The following is an 18,550-nucleotide window of genomic DNA, read 5'->3' on the forward strand; positions in this document are numbered from 1 at the left end:
TATGATCAAAATGTTTAACGTGGCAGATTCAAAATTATAGAAAACAGCAACGCTAAAATGTATTTGGGACCGTCTAATATATAGAGCTTTCCAAAACAAAGAGTACTGAGGAACAATAGCCGAGTTTGCACCGGACTTCTTTAGGTATATCGACCACCTGAAGACATCACCTTTCGTACAGAAGCACATCAGTGTTCAATATTATTCGCAATACTTAGACTGTTTGCTGTGGTGTAACTACAGGGGTGGGGACGCGGGGGGGGGGGCGGGACGTCCCCAAGCAGATGCCCAGGCCCCCGGGTGTCCCTCCCCACTTGAAATCTGTGAATAATCTCTGTTGATTCTTTATCCAGTTCGTAATTGAGTTCGTCACAAAGGCGGGCGCGCCACAATTTGCAGGCTTCCATTGCATGAACGATCGCTTTAGTTGCGCGTTAGCTTCCGCTTCCATGGCTCCATAAACGGCAATCAATGCATGTAATTCTATGTGCAGTGCATGTGCAGTAGGAGTGGTGTGACGTCACACTTACAAACAGTATGCAGAGGCAGTTTATCAGTGCCCCCTTAAAAGTTACTCCACTGACTAGTAGTAGTGTTCTCCTCATTGTAAATTTTAAAGGTTTTGGGAACTGACCATAGAGTTATGTATACAGCTCTATGGTCATAAATATTAAAACGAACGGTAAATATTAAAATGGTTGCGGTAGGGGCCATGTCTCCCCATACACGATTTAGCTTATTTCTTGGCATCTCTGCAGGCCTATAGATATTCGTAGACAACTTTTAAATAAAAATAACGCTTTATAAGATTAAATATTCCAGAATATAAAAATGGCACCTAAACTAAAATTGGAACGTAGAAGGAGTCCCGTCCTATAACTGTGATATCCCACACAAACCCGTTCCAAGGATTCACGTTAGAAATACGGCGGCTTGACAAATAGTCACTGTGGCGCTGTACACTCACTCCGGTTGATGGGGATTTGGGGTACGCTCCTGATTACAGTTTGCGTAAAATGCCGCCGGCTGTATACGTTGTGCATTGCATTCAATGCACAGTGACTTTAAAGTGACAAAATAAATTCTGCAGACAAGATGGCGAATGGGTTTGTTTATTGTTGTGGATATTTTTGGCAGTTTTTCACCGTCCTTCCTTCTCTACCAGGCGGCCTTTGTTAGGCAGGTGAGTTTCTGTTACTGCTTAACGGTCACGAACGGTGGGCTTCTGTGACCAAAGTCGGCTACAAACCAGACAAACCACGGGTCCACAAAATGAAAATTAACCTGATAGGCCTACTGCCCACATGCAGTTAACATGGTCAAGCAACCAGGAGAGACGACAGCTAGCTACGAAGTTACGACACTGACTGTGTTACATATGATATAGGCCTAAGTTTGTCCATGGTTTTGTCTTAACTGGAGACATTTTCAGATACCAGTCATTCCAGTCAAAGACGGTACTCAGTAAACTTACTCCTATTTTACAGTCCTGAGCTTTCCTTTCTCAATGTAGTTTTAAGTGCACGTCCGCGCATGTTTTCTGTAGTGTTACTGTTAGTAATAGTAGGCCTATGCTGGATCAGTGCGGATCAGTTTTCACGAACTTGGCCTACATGTATTACCTGCAGTATATCAAACAGTCTGTATTGTTATTGGCTCACTTCTTATGCCGTGGCATAGTGTATGGCCATGGTTTTCATGAGCCAGAAACTGGAGGGGGATAAGAAATTATCTGTACAGATTGTATCTCTGTGGGCCTACATTTACATGTACCAATGTACATGTAGAAATAGTGGACACTTCTACAAGTGTTGCTTGTTCTTTGTAGATGTACAGACTCCTTCACCATTGTTCACAAGTAAGGGTAATCCTTGTACGGAAAGAGTTCCATACACAGACATCACTGGACACCATGTACACAAACTCTATGAGACTTGTCTGAGAAGTTTTAAGTGTTTTCTAAGTACTGTACAGTGTAAATGCTTCGATATTTTCACCGCTAAATTTGACTTTTGAGGATATGTTTTAAATCACTTTCTGGTGGCTCACAAACCATTGCAAGAGAAACTAATTGTAAGTGATTCTCGTATAATGGAAAGAGTTCTATTTATGGACAAAGCTGATTTTCCCTCAAAATATTACGACAGCCGTCAGAAAGTGATAACATGTCCTAAAAAGTGAAACTTAGCTAAGAAAATTAGGGAACGTTTAATTAGAAAACACATACATGTAGGTTTTTTCTGACAAGTCACATACAGTACGGTAGGTTTGTGCAAGGGGGCATCAAGTGTTGTCAGTATATGAACTCTTTTCATGTTTTTGCCATGCTTATTGTAAAACACGTTAATTTTTTTCTCTTTCACTCACAGTATCATCTGCTGCCTCGGCAGTCTTTTTTTCTCTGGCATTGCTTTATGCCTAGCATTTTATTTTCTGTTGAGGAGAAACGACGAAAAAGTGGAGATCCTTTTATTCGAATAGGCTTGGACGCGAAGCCCCTCCCCACTTTTATTGTCCATATTGTACAAAAGAACAAAAATGCTTTACTGATGCTTTTAGAGCAGTGAGACGAATTCCATCCTTTGTCCAGTGTTCGCTGGCGATGTACATTTGCATACAAGCTTCATTCCTGTCCCAAGCTGTTGAGTAACACCTCGGCTGGGTACACAACTATTTTTCATTCACAGGCACACTTTCTTTACATGAAGTTACACACAGACATGCAGTCGACACCATGAGTGTATCGCATGGCACGCGCACTGCCTTACAGTCCAGTGGATTTATATCTATATTTTAGTTGTGGAAATAGGCCCTATGCTAAATTTAAGTTAGCAAAGGCTATCGATATGACGATGCAGAGCTTGGGACCTTTTACACCATCAAGCATGTTTCTTGAGTGACTGATTTGAGAACTACAGTTTACTGTCTCTTCAAATGAAGATTACGTTTACAACATCGGAAGTACATGCCTACTCTTTGAATTCCCCAGTCACCAAAGGAAATTCTTCCGTTTGGAAATACATGCATTCGGAATATCATCTCATTCATCTGGGAAGTATCATACGTAAGATTCTAAACGATTAATCTGTTTGGCAAAATTGTACATGAATTGTGATTGTTGAAGTTGCTTTTGAAAATTGTTATATAATGTTCAGAGAAAGAGTTAAAACTGAGGTTTAACCGAAAGTAAAGTGACTAAATGTGAATTTTAAAATCAACAAGGAAGTATGTTAAAAATAATAAAAATTATACATTACCATAAGAATATAAATCTAACTGAATATGGAAAAAAGATGGAATAAAACTAAAATGGAAGGGATATGTAAAAAATGAAACTGAAATAGAAGGGTTGCACGTATGTAATAATGAACGAGACACATGAAAAATATTACTTGTAAATGTACATGTCTATTCATGTAGTGCAACGTAAGGAGTGGGTTCACTTTAATTGAAAATCACTAATCTCAACAGAACATGTCAACGTGTCGTATCTAAAAATTTGAGTGTTAACCGTATTGAACGTCTAAAACAATCTACTTTATTTTTGAGAGCGTTTCTTACCGTGTTTGACATTGAAATTTAACGTCACAAGTGCTTTTTCTGTGTCAAGTTTGATGTCTCATTTCTTGAGGAATGTCCAAACTGTACATGTACATTCTTAAGAATAATCAGCGCTTTACTGAATAGGGTGATGTCACAAGAGTGGTTTAATTGCAACAAACATTGTACATTGTACACATATGATCATGATTGTATGCACTCCCTATGTACATGTACATGTACATGTATGTGCATTGGGGACTATCCTCCACTGAGCTCCCAGCAATGACAAACCAAATGTGGCTTTATGGTAGTCATAGCTACATGTAGCAGTGGCATGACTCCCGTATTCTTTAAATGTGGCATTGTAATGTAATTTGTAACAAACTGAATTTTGTTTTCACCTTGGCCATTCATTGCTCAAGTTGATATGCAAGCTGCTCAATCATGTAAATAACCATGTGGACTGGATCCGGAGATCAAGTCCTCTGATCATCGGAATTCATTTCTTTTTTTATTTCATTCTTTTTTCCATTTTTTCCAATCAAATCTTACTTGAAAATAGTGCAAGTCGTTTTACATGTACATGTATGTATTGATCTTTGGTACTGGTGGTTTCATCCTTCTGGGGGATTATTTTAAGGAAAATGAAGGCTTGCAAGTTGCACATACATGAACCTGTACATGTACATGTACATATCATCACCGTTTTCACAAAGAGCCACACGTGGATTTTGAAGAAAACTGGTTGAGGGAAAATCACCAGAGACATTTCTCCTATTGCAAAACTGCCAAACATACCAATATGGAACAAGTTTATTCAGTAAAAACCCTCCAATGATTCTTTGAGAGTTCAACTTTTACCTGAACCAAGTAATTAAATGAACACAGTGGTTATACGAGTGATAAGCCAAAATCCGTAAGTGCAGTAAAGATGTGTGTCCGTTTGTGAAATCAAAAATTCATGTTGTCCTACATTTTGGCCCTTCTGTTCGATGTATTTTTCCACAGGCAATTTTTGCTTTTGCTGTTGAGGGCATTTCTTATTACATGTAAAAATGATATCAGGTCCAGTCCAAGGTCAGTGTGCATTTTGCAGTGCCTTAATCGAGCAATCATACCCAATTTACATTATCATATTTACTGAACATACCGTGGTACATGTATGTAGGTATGTCCCTGTTTTTACTTTAGACAATCAGTTGACAGTACATGTACATGTGCTTAGTACATAAGTATACACCTGTTGGTACCCCCATCTGCTACCGGTACATGTATGAACAATGTACATGTGTACATGAACACATACATGTACATGTAGTAGAAATACATGTTAAGTGATCAGTATGAGTGATTCAACACACAAGCTTCCTGATGATGTGTATCCTGTTTCAATCCACCGCACTGCAGTGTATGGGTAATCACTTGCATGTATCATTCATCAACCAGTACCACAGTTCGTTTAGGCTTTTCCTGACAGGATTTGCCTTACATGGGACATTAATAATTTCCAAGTAGCAACAAATGCATTTATAATTATAAGTCATGGAAAATTTATGGAAAATTTGGGTAAAAAGTGGGTGTACTAGGATGGGAAAAAAGTCATGAAAAATAATGGAAATCAAGATACTGGTAATGCGAGGGTTACATTTATTTTTGATGGGTCACTTTCATACGATAATGGAAAACAGAAGCTGAACAGGAGATTGACCTCCAGGAAACATGGTAAAGAGAGTGAATGACCTATGTGAAAGTTCTTGGAGAGGTTCTCGGTAAATGTGTAAGAGTGTTAATGACAAGTGGAGAATACGGTAGTGCATTCATCACCCACATGCATACATGTACTTAATGTAAGCAATGCTTCATCATAAGCAGATAAATGTTCCATAATTCATTGTATGATGAGTATGTTGAATGCCATTGAAATGAGAAACAACACACGGCAGTGTACTTCCACATGTCATCTGTTTACCTGTACTGCGCTGTGTAATGTGAGCAGGTCATTCACTTTTCCTGGTAGCAAAGATGAGGATGGCAAAATGTTATCTCCTTGAACTTCAAACTTTATCCTTTCCTCAAGCAAACAGTTCTCAGTTTGTGTGCTTGTCATCACAGCCTTAGTTAAAGATGTTGAGAGCAGACAGTTGGTGTGTTGGGCCTTTGTGTTGTCAAGTCGTCTGATTTCTCAGGAGACCGGAATACACGAAGTACGTACATGTACTTGGTAGATCTGCTGCTCATCTGCTGTGAGTGTTGCTGATCCTCTTATGGAAACTGTTATGCACATCTGTGCCTTTGAAATTGTAAGTACTGTCGTTACTTGTGAATTAAGCACTTAGAGCAAGCAAGTTTGTGTGAGTACTTGCTTCAGACAGTACCGTACTTGTTTCAGAAGTTGATTTTCTCTGGCTTGACACACACCAATAGATTAAACTTTGTCAATGCACTGTGAAAACAAAAATGATGAGAACAGTAACCTTGGCAGAGGTGATAATAATGACAACCAGTTTGGCACTGTGGATGTCATTGTAAACATCTGCTGTCATGTGATACCGACAGAAGGCAGTCATTGTGACGAGCACATTGTCTTGAATAGTAATGACAGACCTACACGCATGTACATAAATGGAACAATCAACATTATAAACAGTGAAGTTGGTAATCTGTTATGCTGCAGATTTGAGTGCTACGTGTATGTATGTACTTGTACTGCGTGTACATGTACATGTACATTGGGGGTCCCCTTATTGAATGAACTTAATTGCGTGTGCGGATGAGTGTACGTTTTCTGTACCGTAACTGTATCACATGCACATGAGAAAAGGTGGCATCAGAAAAAGAGTGCAAGCTGCTGCATGTTGTACTGTTGACAACAAACTACTTGCATGTACATGTATACTGTTTGACAATTTGTAACTACCGGTAGGAAGGACAGTCTATGGTTTTGTAGTGTAAAACCTGGTGGCATTCACCAATATACATGTAGGCCTATACACATGTGTATGCAAGTACGGATATAAGACATTCGTCAACAATAAACTTAACCATCATGTGTTATCAAAGACGTACATGTGTACGGTCATGTACCCATGAAGGAAGGAGGAGACTTCCTCCATGATGTACATGTACATGTACCCAAGTGATGAACAATGCAGAGTATACATTGTGTGCCTCCTGGTTTTGATTCAATAATTTTTTAACTTACGTGTACATACATAGTGTGTAATACGAATGACACATTAATGTATACACAACAGAATACATGTGCCTGTAATTGACATTCTTAAAAATTAAATGAATTTTAAATTAAACATGTCTTCCTGTGTATTTAAGGTAGATTAAACTAAAAGTTAACACTTATTCACTCTGTACCGTACATGTGCAGTGTGCCTGGGTAGGCCTTCGCCAGGTCAATGGACAATTTCTTTTGTGAGTCAAAATAGGACTGAGTTGTGGTCCCACAAAAATGTAGGTGAAATATTGTGTGCTTGTCTCCACAACTGGACATGTACATTGTATGTGTGTACATGTACATGTACACACATGTGCATGCACTGTATATATGTGCATGTGTCTTAAAACAGGGTGAACAAGTAATTTTACTTTTAGGCCACACTTTACATGTGTTTTTATAGAAGATGAAATAAAAGAATAATTCAATTTTGTGTAGAGGTCAATCATCGTTCTGTGTCAGTGGGTTGGTTAATTAACAAAGAAACTTGCCACACGATGCAGAGAAACTTCAGTGAAAAGGATGTTCTGTGGTTACGCTGTAAACGGGACCTGTAAATTTCAAAATTATTTTTCTGACACAGTTAGTTTGAAAGAAAAATAAGATTATAAACTGACCAATGTTGAATTTATTTTAGCCCATTTACATGTATTTTAGTCGCAGATCTGCGTTTGAAATAGTGTTGACTTAAATGTGAAAGTGTTCATTCTTGCTGTGAATGTTTTTCTTAAAGACAAACTTTCCAAACTTGTAATTCGATTTAGATTTAACATACAGTGAATCCACTTTTAAATTTCACTGGGCCATTAGGCAGTGAGATTAAGTACTAGTAGGCCTACACATCAGTAGATAAAATTAAATAAAAAAAATTCATATGTATATAATTTGTATTCGTACAAGTTTAGAGACATATACAAATGCACGGTACATGATGCAGTTTGGTTGTACACGTACATGTATGTGTGTAGTTGATACATGTTCATATTCTGGTTTACACAGGTCTAATTAAATGCACATTTTTTTCTAACAGCTTGTTGCGCACATGCACATGCGTAATGCATCGATTCTGTGTCCCTCACATCTGTGTGCATATCTGCCATTGGATGAGTGTATGAATATCAGATGTGATTGCACAGCAGTGACCCTGCCAAATAAGGCAAGGCCTACCACAGCGGGGAGACATAGCATTGGACTATGCCATTTCCATGCAAGATCGACACATGCTTTGGGTTGTAGTACATAAACATTGCATGTCTGTAGTCCATCTCATCCAAGTTACTTTTTGTATTTTCCCTTTGATCCCAACAAAGAACATACATGTACTTGGTACTAAGGGACGGAAGTTTGGTGTTATGGACAAACATTATGCAAATGTGATTGTGGACATGAAGCATAAGTACATGTACAGTTTATCTACATGTACACCTACATGTACTTGTACATGTGACTACACCGTACATACATATGTGCACATTCAAACCTCGTTAAAACATGTAAGAGGTTGTTTAGACTTCGCAAATTACCTGGTACTTGTACATATGTACCTTGCTATAACAGGAACTTTGTATTATCAGGAATGAAAACTTTAAAAAACAAATGATTAGGACCTAAAATGTCCTTGTTATAAGCAGAGTCTTGTATTAATAGTACTCTTATTAACGAGGTTTGACTGTACATTGAAGGATGTTATCCCTTGAACATAATCAGAGCTTGGAAAAAAATTTTGTGTGTGGCTGCCTCTTGAAGCAGTACATATAATTATGCACTCTGGAAAAATGCTCTAGAAAAATGGGTAATAAGTCGCCAGATTCAGGTTATCAGTTTTTGATATGGCTGAATTGAGTACATCAAAAGCTACAATTTGATTTATGAATGACCCCTGTGGTGTACTGCGTTCTGGAGATATTTAGATATTTGTATATCCACATTTTCGGATTCAATAAAAGCACTTTTTGAGAGAAAGTTCAGAAAGTGGAGCACTTGGAAACACAATGCTATGTAGGATTTCCTACTGAATGGTCAATTTTTCATCTTTATTCATCAGTATCCATGTTTGTAGTCACAAATGCTGAAAACATAAATGTTATACAAGCTAATAGAGGAAAAAACACAAAATCACATTTTTGAAGACATTTTGCCGTCTCCATATAGAACAGGCCATAACATATTTTGGAATTGTGTGACTTATTACCCTTTTTTGCAGAGCGGGTCACATATGGAAGTCTTGATGCACAACTGCATGCCATACATGTCAGTGATGCGCTACATTGTACTTTCTTCCTTATCATTTGCAGGATAACAAACTTGTCTTCAAACATGAAATCAAAATTCAACCGTCAAACAGGTACATGTATACATGTATGTACATATACATCTTGGAAACCAGATTTTGACCAGATTTTTTGGGGGAACTGATGTACTGGTAGTCTGGTACCAACCTCTTGTTTTCAGTATCTGCCCCAAGTAGGAACAGAAGAGGGTGTGTTTTAGATGAAAATTATGGTCCTTTGGGAGGAACTCACCGTGTAGGCGTGCAAGTTTAAATGCGCATTTGGCATGGGGCACGCTGAGTATATTGTGCAACAAATTTATGCTGGTCTTCGCATGTGCGCCAAACGTGTTCGAGAACCTAGTTGGAAAACTTTTCACCAGCCTGTCTTTCTTTCGCCGTTGAGGGTGCACTTCAACTCAGGGCAGATTGCTTGAAGATTCATGGGTACATGTAAATTTATCGTTTTGTACCACTTTCCAAATCATTATTCTGCACATTACCAGTACAAGCCTGCATACGTGACCTGCATATTGATTGATCAACTACCAGCAAAATTTTAGTGTGCATTGCTTCAAGTATTCATAATCATAAAATACTGAGCTCATGTTTGATTTCAGATGGAAACTGTCATGCAGTGGTGGTGGGGGGAGGCATGTACAGTGTACATGTACATGTGTACAGTGATGTGCAGTCGTTTCTTTCGTTTTGTACAAATAGAAAGCACCAGAAATTTAGAAACAATGCCAACACCATTCTTTTTTTGAGGGGGTAATAAGGATTCTTTAATATTGGATGAAAAAAAATTGGGCAGTCATTTTTAAGAAAAATTTGAGTTCCAGGAGTTCCTGTCTCCTGGTATTTTTCTCATTTTTATGTGCAAACAAAGTGTATTATATTTTTGGACTTCCTTCCCCTTTCTTGAGCATGTCAATAGGCAAAGACCAAAAAAGATGACAATACATGTAACTGCCTCTCCATGCACAGTACAATTTGTGTGCTCGTGAAAATAAAGTGACAAGATTGGTGATCGACAAATCGCAATGAACAATAATTTGTTGATTCCCATCGTAACGTTGTTTTCATGTAGGCCTGTACTGCCTTTACTGGTATTTAAATGTACACACCACGTTGGGTGACCACTGGTGAGTGGGGGACCGTGATCCACCTTGAAATCCATGCTTTAGCTGTAGTGTACATGTACATTCAGTGCACTGGTAGGCCTTATGGGTGCACTGAACTAATTGAAGCCCCATTGAAGACAATGTAAAATTGACCACTGTTTGCAGCCCCCAGTGCGGGCAACCGAAGTCCCTCAGGCCTCTCAAACAAAAAACAAAGTGTTCTGGGGTCATTCAGCTTTCAATTGATTTTCAATTTTTAGTAGGTTAACTAATGAAATTTCTAATTATCCACCCATAACAAACTCACCTTCCAAAAAGTGAACGTTCCCAAGTCTGTCAGCGGCCATTTTTCAAATGACATCCCTCCACCTTTTCAGGCTCTTGGGACAATTTTTCAGTGGCATTTTTCTATGCTTCGCCCTGGGATGGGAGCCCTTGAATCTAGGGAGTTCATTCTGGGCCATTCTTTCACAATCCCACAAATTCTTGGGCCACACAATCTCTTCTTTTTTAAATAAACTGTAGGGGTACTTTTTGTGTGCCTTGGCCTGCCGAAGAATTTCCCTTGAATTGGGCAGTGCACCCTTATAGCCTTGTATACATTTTGTGGCATCTTCATTTACCAATGTACACAAGTACCATGTGTCACAAGGTTGGCATGACTGTTCATACCAGCAATGTAAGTCACTCCAGTGACCAGTGTACTCCTGCAATAAGATCAGTGGGGGTCTGTTTAACCAGGTTACAACTGTGTCTATGCATGGTCTATGACATCTCTACCAGTGTCAAGGACATAAATTGCAGTAGGCCTACACATGTTGTCATTACCTACATACAGTACATGTACATCATGTACATGTAATACTTGGATGTAGAGTACAGGGACCTGTCCAAGATTTTCAGCCTACATGTGTTGCAGTTATTATCACTTTGCTAAAACAAAACACCAAAGGCAAATCACTTGTAGATCAAATAGAAATTTTATGAAAATGATGTTGAGTTGGAGAACTCCATTGGAAATAAAAACAGTGCTCACCAGAAGAAGTAAGCTCTGTGAGCTCTGTTTTATTTCATGTAACTTCCTCAGCAGGGCTATCCAGTTTTTTCTTTTCTTTGTGTGGTAAATAAAATGTTTGATCATTGTGTTTTGATACTATACATGTAGCATGGTAGTGGCTTTGTGACTTGCACTGTTTGGGGGAAATTTTTGGACACTCAAGAAATTGCTTCTGATCTGCAGCTTCTCCTGGACAGGGCACAGTTCTTGCGGAACATGTCACACCTGGCAGAAGTTACAGCCAAGACTTGAAAGTGACAAAGAAAATATTGCCCTGGGCTTGATCGCCAAGATGACAAAGAAAAATATTGCCCTGGGCTTGATCGCCAAGATGACAAAGAAAATATTGCCCTTGGCTTGATCGCCAAGATGACAAAGAAAAATATTGCCCTGGGCTTGATCGCCAAGATGACAAAGAAAATATTGCCCTGGGCTTGATCGCCAAGATGACAAAGAAAATATTGCCCTTGGCTTGATCGCCAAGATGACAAAGAATATATTGCCCTGGGCTTGATCGCCAAGATGACAAAGAAAAATTTTGCCCTGGGCTTGATCGCCAAGATGACAAAGAAAAATATTGCCCTGGGCTTGATCGCCAAGATGACAAAGAAAAACGTTGCCCTGGGCTTGATCGCCAAGATGACAAAGAAAAATATTGCCCTGGGCTTGATCGCCAAGATGACAAAGAAAAATATTGCCCTTGGCTTGATCGCCTTTTGAAATGGATTTTAAATTCGTCTGAGGATTTCATTTCAAAATAAAAAAGCATGGTTTAATATGTGACCAGATCTCAAAGAGTGCATATGAAGGCCGTTTTTGCTAATATTTATTTTTTCTTTACATATTTACTTCAGAAAAAGTAAACAGAGCTCTTGTTTTGATGTGTCACTTATTTTGGTATTCTGGTGAAAATAGACATTGTGGGTGAAATATATTGACCCGCGTACATGTAGCTTGCACTGATTTACATTATGCAATCTTAATTCTTTAAACTCACAAGGGACTCTTTTGACACATTTTATTAAGTTTGATCACAAGTAAATCACAGTTTGTTGAGGTGGAAAACAGCATGACATCCCAAGCCTTGATTGAATGTTCAGGTTCATACATGTATTTGTGTACAAGTATGGTTCATATGGACTTGTAGTTCCGAGTCAAAACCTAGGTACCTGTACATGTGATGCCTACATGTACATGTACTTCTATTTACAGTGCATTCCTATTTTTGAGATGGTTTATTGAAATTGAATTGGTGAAATAGCTTGTAAGGTTATGAAAATAGATATTGGAATTCCTTTGAGGGCTTACATGTGTATATGTACCTGTTATATAGCACTGTTTTTCATTTGCTGTGGTTAGCAAGTATTGTACGGTACATGCGCTGCATATGGCGTTCATATGTGGATTTGGTCAAACACTACCTGGAAGTGGTCACAACTAATTAGTTCAAAAGTAAATTGCCCTTTCTCTATCATCCAAAGCAACTTGCAATTTCTTCTCTGGCATCACGAGACTTCACTCAAACTGGATTTTGGTACATGTACATGTACAATGTATCCAGTACTCCTAGCCTGCTGAGGCTGTTTAGTGATACCAGAGCCTGTACATGTACATGTAGTATGAGAACGATGCCCTCAAGTGCCAGGCTGTCAATTTCAGAGGAATCTGTCTTCTGCAAAACTCCTTGGCTCTGCCTCCTCATTAACATCTCAAGAATGTTGGACTGATGCCATCTTGGCTGAACTTAAGAGAAGGGTTAAAGGAAAGCCTGGTAATCCAGATGAGGATTGTGATCAGGCTGTGTGGGTACTGGTATTCTTTGTCCAGGGAAGAGAGGCAAAACAGCTTTCCTTCAGTCAAAAAATCTGATTGTCCATGGGAGAATTTCAAAGCCAAGACAAGGCAAGGAGCAATTGTTTCTAAACATCTCCATCTTTTAAGGTCGCTCTACCATTTACAAGTTTACATATAAGTTATGGTATATGTACATGTACGTACATGTAGTTAATAACTTGTCTGAAAGGATAAATTTTTAATAGGAATGGATGGAAGGGGTCTACTGTATGACTTGTGAAAAGATCTTTGTTCATGCAAATGACAATTGTTTTCTGCAACAAATTACAGCACCCAGTGCAATGTGGTACATGTACATGTAGGTCTCAAGACCACAACAAAATGTGCACCTAGTTACCACTCATGACCGCACTTGCCAGCTGACCTCCACACGAGTCTAGTTTCCAAACATACATGTACGACACCGTGTTGTTCAAATTTCCACGATAAAGAATGAAATTGATGCTTGAATGGAGAATAGTCAATGCAGTATGCTACAACCTCGTCCCAAGTTGTTACTTCATTTCCAGCACAGGAGACAGCTGTGAGAAGTATTGCTCAACACGATGGAGATGAGGTTGGAAGCACTGGAACTCGCACTCAGTGTGCCATTAATTTCACTGGCACACGTGTGCCCATTTTTGCATGTGTTTCTGCCTTTCCCTCACCTGTCATCTCAATAAATCAAGATCTTATTGGGATATCTATTTTTTCTTAATTTTTTGTTCATGAAAAAATAAGTTTTTATGTTTACATCAGTGTGGTCATTCAGGTTGGAAATGACGATTTCATACATTCAATAGGGAAATGCCATATCGGTGGATAACTTTTTTCTGCTAACTGACCTTTCTAACCAGTCCAGTGATCATTACAGTAGTACCACTGGCAAACTCAGACATTCAGCATTAACATAAGGATCACTTCATTTTTTTGGTATTTTACACGTCATGCCTAATAGTTTGTATGAAATGTATACATGTAAATATGCCATACATCTTCATTGAAATTAAATGAAAATAGGCTTTGGAGTTCATTGATATGTATACCGGTAATTAAACCATACACCTGCTAATGGCATTGACATATCAAAAATCTGCAGCTGATCACAACTACATGTACATTGTACATTGTATTTCTCAGAGGTAAAATAAAAAGTGTCAAGTCTTGAAGAAATATTTAATCTTTTTACGTTTGATGGTTTGTTGTACATGTATATTAATTTCTTTATTTGATATGTTCAGTGCAATTTTATCGTCTTATGTTGCGTGTCCTCGTTTACCTTTGCATAACAATAGCATACCAGTAGATCTTTAATGTGTAGTCTCGGCCTTGATCTCGGACACCAAGGTCTCCAATACAACACTGACTCTCGTGATTAAAGTATACATGTATGTGTACAAGTACATTATAATTTCTGTATGAGAATAAATGACACATTGACATGATAAAGATGCATGTTCCCGTATGCTCATTTGAAATGGGACAAATTTTTTTTAGGAAAGTTGGGACTGAGTTGCGTTGACAAAAGTTTGTCTCCATACGTGTATCATTTTTGATCCCCATGCATGTATATTTCAATGCTTGTTCTGGTACATGTCCCAAAACCCAGTCCGTAGTACCAAAAAAAAAAATTATGTACATGTATTTTGGTGAGTTGGTGAATTTACCCTTTCTTCAGGCTTTGTTGAAACTTGGCGGAAGACGTGTGAAATTAAGATCATCTTATGAAAATAACATTTGACATTGTTTGGGAAGAAACCTGAAAAACAGTGTAGATTTTAGAATTCTGCTGTAGCATGTGTGTATTAACATGTGTACATGTAGATGATATATCCAAGTAGAGCAGTTCTGCTAGTAATGTGTGTGTGTAGTACTACTTCTGGGTAACATGTTAGGTGCTGGTACATGTACATGTACATCCATGTACAGAGTACATCACTCATTCACCATGCATGTTTGATGATGTCATCAAATGCTGTAAACAAAAGTAATGTAACCTACATGTACATGTGTACAGTACCATGCACTAGTACCGGTATCTTTCACAACCCATTACGTCTCTTGGCACATGAGGATTGAACTCTGTAATTATCACCAGAAGTTCCCTGCTGTACATTTGCTGTACATGTATACTTGTACACATATCCCTGTCATGCCTGTTGGCCATTAGGCTATGTGTATTCCATCAGAGATCAGGTATTTTTATGCTGGGGGCCCCATTATTTGTCTTGGGACTTGCAGACAGTGATGCTACATATGTACATGTGCGTCCGCATTCTTCATTCTTGGGGTAATTCACATCTTCCCTCTCGTTGAGGAATCCACTTCTAGGCAGTCTGAGAACCAAGGAAATACTGGCGTACCATGAACTGTACATACGCGTACGTGCAAGCCACATTGGAAAATGTACGGCATATATCTTGTGGATTGTTGAGGAAAGATTGGAAACAGTTCTGGTGAACACTGTCTAGAGGAGAGGTAGATGTACTGATGTGCTGTTGATGAGACTGTCTCAAAGCATCCCTGGAATTTATATCTCTGGCATTCAAGGTCCACGTTGTGCATTGTTGTGTGTTGATTTGACCTGAATGAAGTTGGTGTCTTATTAATTCCAAAACTTCAGTTGATTTACAGAGTGCGGTTTTGGGTGAGTATGAAGCAGCTGTTTTCATTTATTGGCGGTCTAGCTGCTCAGGATCTATATTTTGTCGTTGATATGCCTGAGCTGCAAGCTGCCAGCCTGACCCCAACCCATCCCCTGTTTCTATCCTGGTTGCCCCCTTTGCCTTCAGAATTTGTTGTACAATGTGTAATGAAGAATTTACCAATTACTCGTTTTTTGGTTTATCTTACATTACGTACATGTACCCCTGTTGGCCAGAAACCAACATTTATCAGTGAATAAAATCTTATAGCTGAAGGATGACTGGTGTATTGCATGTATATGTAGGTCATCCCATTCATTTTAATGGGATAAACCCTCTGCCTTTGATGATGGTGTCTTTAGTGCTTAGCTGTACAGCAGGCTTTTGTTCAGAATTCACACATTCCTTCAGTAGTTGGATCATCGACTAAAAAACTCTTGCTCTTGTATGTAAATGTAAATAAGAAAAAAAGGACAATTTCCCGATGTTGCTCTTGAATTGATCATCATCAGCATTGTGCATTCATGTCATGTACATGTACATGTACGTGTATCCTTGTGTACAGAAATCCCCAATTTATCTCATATTTGCCCATTAACATGTGACTGTTTTCTATTTTTTCAAGGATGGTAGAGGATAGTGAAGACGACCCAAAGAAGTAAACTCATGTCTCCATAGCCTTCAAGACAGTGTAGGAGTAGGACTAGCAGCAATGTCTGAGGACCTGGTCCATCCAGGGGCCATTATCAAGGACCGCTGGAAAGTGGTAAGTCAGGATACTAGACAGGCTTCTTTGCTTGAAGGTCCTGAGGTTTGTTTGTAGTCATGCATGCCTATGCAAGCCTTTGACTAGCCACTGTAACCATTTCCCATGAGTGTTCCTCCTACGGAATAGTGATTTACATTTATGAATGTACATAGTGATGATCTATCTTGCAATACAGGTTTAACCGGTACATCCACGTACCGTACAGTGCAAGGCACACAGCACTGGTACATACATGTACATGTACCAATAAACATACATGTACATGTAGTCAGTAACTTTCAACGCAGGATGGAGGGGTCTGGTGTCTCTGGTCATTCTTTTGGCTCTGATGGATTTTATGTTCTAGTATTCTCTGCATTTCATACAGGACATGTACATATGTGTACAGTATGTGCACCATGGCATTCCATAAACAGCCTTTCTTGTTCCATTAGTGATTTTTAAAATTCAAAGCTATATCCATCTCAGAATCCTACATGTACTGGTAGGCCTACTTAGGATCCCACATTTGAAAAGGCCCATTTCCCTTGTACAAGCACTGGTACACTACATGTACATGTACATGCAGACTAACACATCAGTACATGTATGTATATCGTGTGACTTTTTAAATCAGGAATTGTAAGAAAAACCACTGTGGAATGGTACGGTACCCTGAACACATTCACAGCCAACTCATTGTAGAGACGCAACAGAACCAGTTGCACGAAGGTTTCGTAGATTTAACAGAAAAATGACTGGAACTGTTGTATCAAACTACCCACTTGAAATAGAACAGTCCAGGAACTAAGCTGGTCCCTTCAGCTGTAAATCAAGTTGGCAACCTTTGATAACATTTGGGTTGAAATCTTTGGCATAGCTTGGTATGCAGAAGCAAGCAACCAGATACATGTACATGCTATTCCTGTACGATTACCTCATACCTGGCCATAAGACTTGGGATTTATAATGTATTAGCTTGGTGACATATCATTTGGAGGGCCTGCGGTTTTGTGGGGATTGCTAACAGAGATAAAAATAAATTGATAATCAAGGTTGTAAAAATTTGCATAAGAGGGCAGTGAACACAGTATGACTAGTGTGACATTGAGTTTTATGGACAGGTTCGGGCAAGGATTGGATTAATCCTGCATTATTTGTCAAGGTGAAATCTTTCTCGGCTTGGATAGTACATACAATGTACTGTACATTATGTACATGCACACCCACCGTTTCCTATGTACATGTACACTGTAAATGTACATGTACATGCTGGTGTTGTAATTCTTTTGAGTCGACTTCTGCCACAATATCAAAACTGAAGCTGCCACATGTGTATTTACCGGTATCTTGATTATTGGATTTACAGACACATGACAAATCTTGCAGTGCACATGCACAGCGTACGTGTATATGGTACATGTACATGGTTGTTGTTGCCGGTCACTGAAATTTCACTTTTGCTTTCTGAATTAGAAACAACTTTTCGTTTTTCTCAGTTCTTTGTTCAATGAAGTGTGGATATGGTTTGTTAAGCATGCATACTACATGTAGAAAATGGTATTATCCAGTGTTTTTCTGTGGTTTCGTTACCGGTACATGTACATGTGTGTACAATGTACATGTACAGTGTACCCGAACATGCATGCACGTACATGTAGTGATGCTAAAAGAGAAAGAAAAATGCCCCTCCCTACAACCCCTCCATTTCTTTGGATTCATTTCTATGGTTCCTTACATCTACTACATATACTTGTATTACCCCTACTGTATATCGTTGCAGAAACTAGTCCACTTTTTGGGGGGTGGTGGTGTTTGTGGGATATTGTTCAAATTGTTTGTAACAAGTATGGCAATATACACATGAACATGTAACAAATACGACTTGGTTTTTAAAATCTGGTCCAAGATAATTCACCAAATATATTTTATGTATGTTTTCTTTCCAGACCAGAAAAGTTGGTGGTGGTGGATTTGGTGAGTAATTATTGAATGATTGGTGTATGTGCTTCGTCCTGATCCACGTGCACCAGTCAGTCATAACATCAGTCTTTTAAAGACTTTGTTTGCTGCTGCTCACGCATGACAAAACTACGGGTAGA

At 38.8% G+C, this 18,550-nt stretch overlaps 1 protein-coding gene across 3 annotated transcripts in view; it reads left to right on the forward strand.

Annotated features, from left to right (window-relative positions):
• Nucleotides 1–966: 966 nt before the first annotated feature.
• The window catches only part of LOC110987449 (uncharacterized), a 34,760-nt gene continuing 17,176 nt past the window's right edge, over nucleotides 967–18,550 (forward strand). The window contains exons 1-3 of one of the 3 annotated variants that reach the window (XM_022250187.2): nucleotides 967–1,183; nucleotides 16,326–16,466; nucleotides 18,398–18,425. In XM_022250187.2, the coding sequence (XP_022105879.2) occupies nucleotides 16,413–16,466; nucleotides 18,398–18,425 (82 nt within the window). In that variant the 5' untranslated portion in view covers nucleotides 967–1,183; nucleotides 16,326–16,412. Of the gene's footprint in view, nucleotides 1,184–5,523; nucleotides 5,844–15,295; nucleotides 15,703–16,325; nucleotides 16,467–18,397; nucleotides 18,426–18,550 lie in introns of those variants that run through there. The other 2 variants (XM_022250196.2, XM_087134108.1) reach the window with 2 other exon arrangements.

Source organism: Acanthaster planci, linkage group LG01 (genome assembly GCF_054643075.1).
Source record: "Acanthaster planci isolate LZ-2023a linkage group LG01, COTS_SCS, whole genome shotgun sequence".
Lineage (NCBI taxonomy): Eukaryota > Metazoa > Echinodermata > Asteroidea > Valvatida > Acanthasteridae > Acanthaster > Acanthaster planci.